This window comes from Halyomorpha halys, unplaced genomic scaffold (assembly GCF_000696795.3).
Source record: "Halyomorpha halys isolate HHAL.00 unplaced genomic scaffold, Hhal_1.1 Scaffold286.1, whole genome shotgun sequence".
Classification (NCBI taxonomy): domain Eukaryota; kingdom Metazoa; phylum Arthropoda; class Insecta; order Hemiptera; family Pentatomidae; genus Halyomorpha; species Halyomorpha halys.
This window is the reverse complement of record NW_027115682.1, coordinates 55,345-57,982: the sequence shown is the minus strand read 5'-3', so window position 1 is coordinate 57,982 and position 2,638 is coordinate 55,345. Positions and strand designations below refer to the sequence as shown.

At 36.1% G+C, this 2,638-nt stretch overlaps 1 protein-coding gene across 1 annotated transcript; it reads right to left on the bottom strand.

The window, feature by feature from the left end:
- Positions 1-1,162: 1,162 nt before the first annotated feature.
- Positions 1,163-2,019, bottom strand: LOC106680769 (cuticle protein 16.5; the record flags this gene model as incomplete). Its single annotated transcript, XM_014420698.3, is given in 2 exon segments — positions 1,163-1,848; positions 1,973-2,019. Coding segments are annotated over 2 exon segments (611 nt in total), but the record flags the coding sequence as incomplete, so codon positions are not given.
- Positions 2,020-2,638: the final 619 nt, after the last annotated feature.

Genomic DNA, 2,638 nt, shown 5'->3' with positions numbered 1-2,638 from the left:
TTCTTTCTAATCATCAATTATATATCCATCTCCTTGATTATCAATATTCCGTATGCTTGTAAATAATAAATATCAATGTAAGCTTGCACGAATATCTTATCTTTTTCTTCATCTCGTGTTCTTATTTTATTAAATTTTGTTTAATCGCCAGACAAATGCTGTTCAGATTTTACACATTGTTATTAGCAGGAATTAGAACTAAGTTCCCTAGAATAAAGATAGATTTTTTATTTTTATTTAAAAACGAGAGTTGTGAGAATTTATTGTGATTTATGACTAGTTAATAATATCAATGGCTTACTTAACAGTGGTGCTAAGTACATTTCAGAACTTTATGAAAAATATAATTAATTAAAATTTTCCTCTTATAGAAAAAAAATTGCAAAGTTTTAATTTTCCTAAAAAAAGGAAACTTTAATTGTATTTTTCATAAAGTTAGTGGAAATGTACTTAGCACGACTGCGAAGTAAGCAACTGGTATGATTAAAATATGTGTTTTTCATTTAAAACCGATTTATTATGATCAATAATAATTAAATAATAAATTTTCCCACTAATTTTTTGTTTTTTTTTCTGGGGCCTGGCTCTAGAGTTAAGGAATCCAAAAGATTATTTCACAATGATCTGTTAGAACGGACATCCAGACATATTTATCAAGGAAAATATTTGGTAAAACGTCACATAAAAAAAAAAATATTTTACTAACGGCTCTTTACAGCATGACATTATCAATATTGGCATGTAGAAAAATCAGAAATTAAATATCCTACATAATAGAAATATTAAAAAGTAAACAACAGTCATACAAATATTAAAAGTTGCTTATTATATTTATGCATAATATTTTTTAATGTAAGCGATAATAATGTTCCTCAAGAATATCTAATAACTCATTTAATTTTTCTCACTCATCTAGAAAACACTCAGAACTAAATATTATAATTAAGTATTATTTAGATTATATAAGTAAAATATTCGTGAACGAATGAACAGGAGATATTTTGAGGATGTCTTACATAGAACCTGGAGAGCTGGATGACCAGTGCTAAGGTGGACTATCAGTATGGGAGTAGAACGTAGACATTATCACAACTATTTAACCTATTTATGGAAAAATAATTGATCATATAGGATTTCGTTTTAGAAATAAAATATGCCTGTGTATTTTATATAAATTATTTATTGTTTATAAAATTATTTTAATTTAAAATAATTTACGAGAGCTTATTTACAAGAGGTACAGATCGACGTGTCTTAGCTCAGGTAAAGGTACTTCATTGTCGCTTAGTGGTGGAGGAGGGAAGAGTATCCAAGAGAGTGTCCGTATCCGTATCCAGCACCGTAGGCAAGACCGCTCTTGTAGGCAAGTCCTCCGTAAGCGAGGGCTGGACGAGTGGCATAAGAGAGAGCTGGGGCAGCAGCGTAGGAGACAGCTGGGGCAGCGGCGTAGGAGACAGCTGGAGCAGCGGCGTAGGACACAGCTGGGGCGTGAGCTACGGTAGCGACGGCGGGGGCAGCGTAGGAGACGGCTGGGGCGGCGTAAGAGACGGCGGGGGCGGCATAAGTTGGGGCAGCAACAGCGACGGCCTTGTTGACGGTCCTGTAAGTGTTAGCGTAGGAGGTGGCAACTGGAGCATGGGCTACAGCGGCGACAGCTGGAGCAGCATAGGACACTGCTGGAGCATGAGCTACGGTAGCGACGGCTGGGGCGGCGTAAGAGTAAGCTGGGGCAGCGGCGTAGGAGAGAGCTGGGGCGTGGGCGGCATAACCGTAGCTGGCGACTGGGGCGGCGGCATATCCACCGAGGTATCCGGCGGAAGCACAGGCGACGAGGGCGAAAAGGACTGCCTGAAAAAAAAGAAAGAACTTGTGAATTAAATGTTTCAGTGAGAGACTTCAATGATTGAAATCTCAGAGACTTTAATGCTGAATAAGAAGTATATTCTTATCCAGGAGTAGTTGATATACTTACGATCTTGTACATGTTGTTGGATGTGTATTCGTCTCCTGGGATAGAATGATTTGAGTTGGCTAGAGTTGGGTTATATACTATTGGCTAGGGCGGGGTAGGGGGCGTGGTCCCAAAGGTCACCCCCCCTCGCGGGCTGACCTCTTTACCTTTCTCTCTTGTTCGTTCAGCTCGTTCGGTTTTTGGTTTCGGAAGTCCTATCAGATAATCGGCTATCACTGCCGTCTAATAAAGTGCGCTAGCTAGTTGTATATATCACATATTGTATATATAGTATATATCCTTATCGACATCTACCAATGAAATATTTCGATTGAATAGATCATATATATAATGTATAAACGCATGTGTATCTTATGAACATTTAGCTCTCTTTATTAGGTATTAGTTTTTGTTAGTTAAATCGCTATTTAATGCACCAATTCAATGTTATTATACTATATTATAATGGTAGTATGTTAGCGAAACGATTTGACATGAGTATAATTTTGGCCCATTTGTGAAAATCCATTTTTATTAAAATATATTTAATTAAATGTTATTATTCGACTCATATTATATAGAAAAAATTACATCAGAGTAATATTATTAATAAGAAATCGTTTATTTGGTTGATTAAAAAAAGAAAAATATTTTTTTGTGTGTGCTTAATAATAGACTATGGTTGGT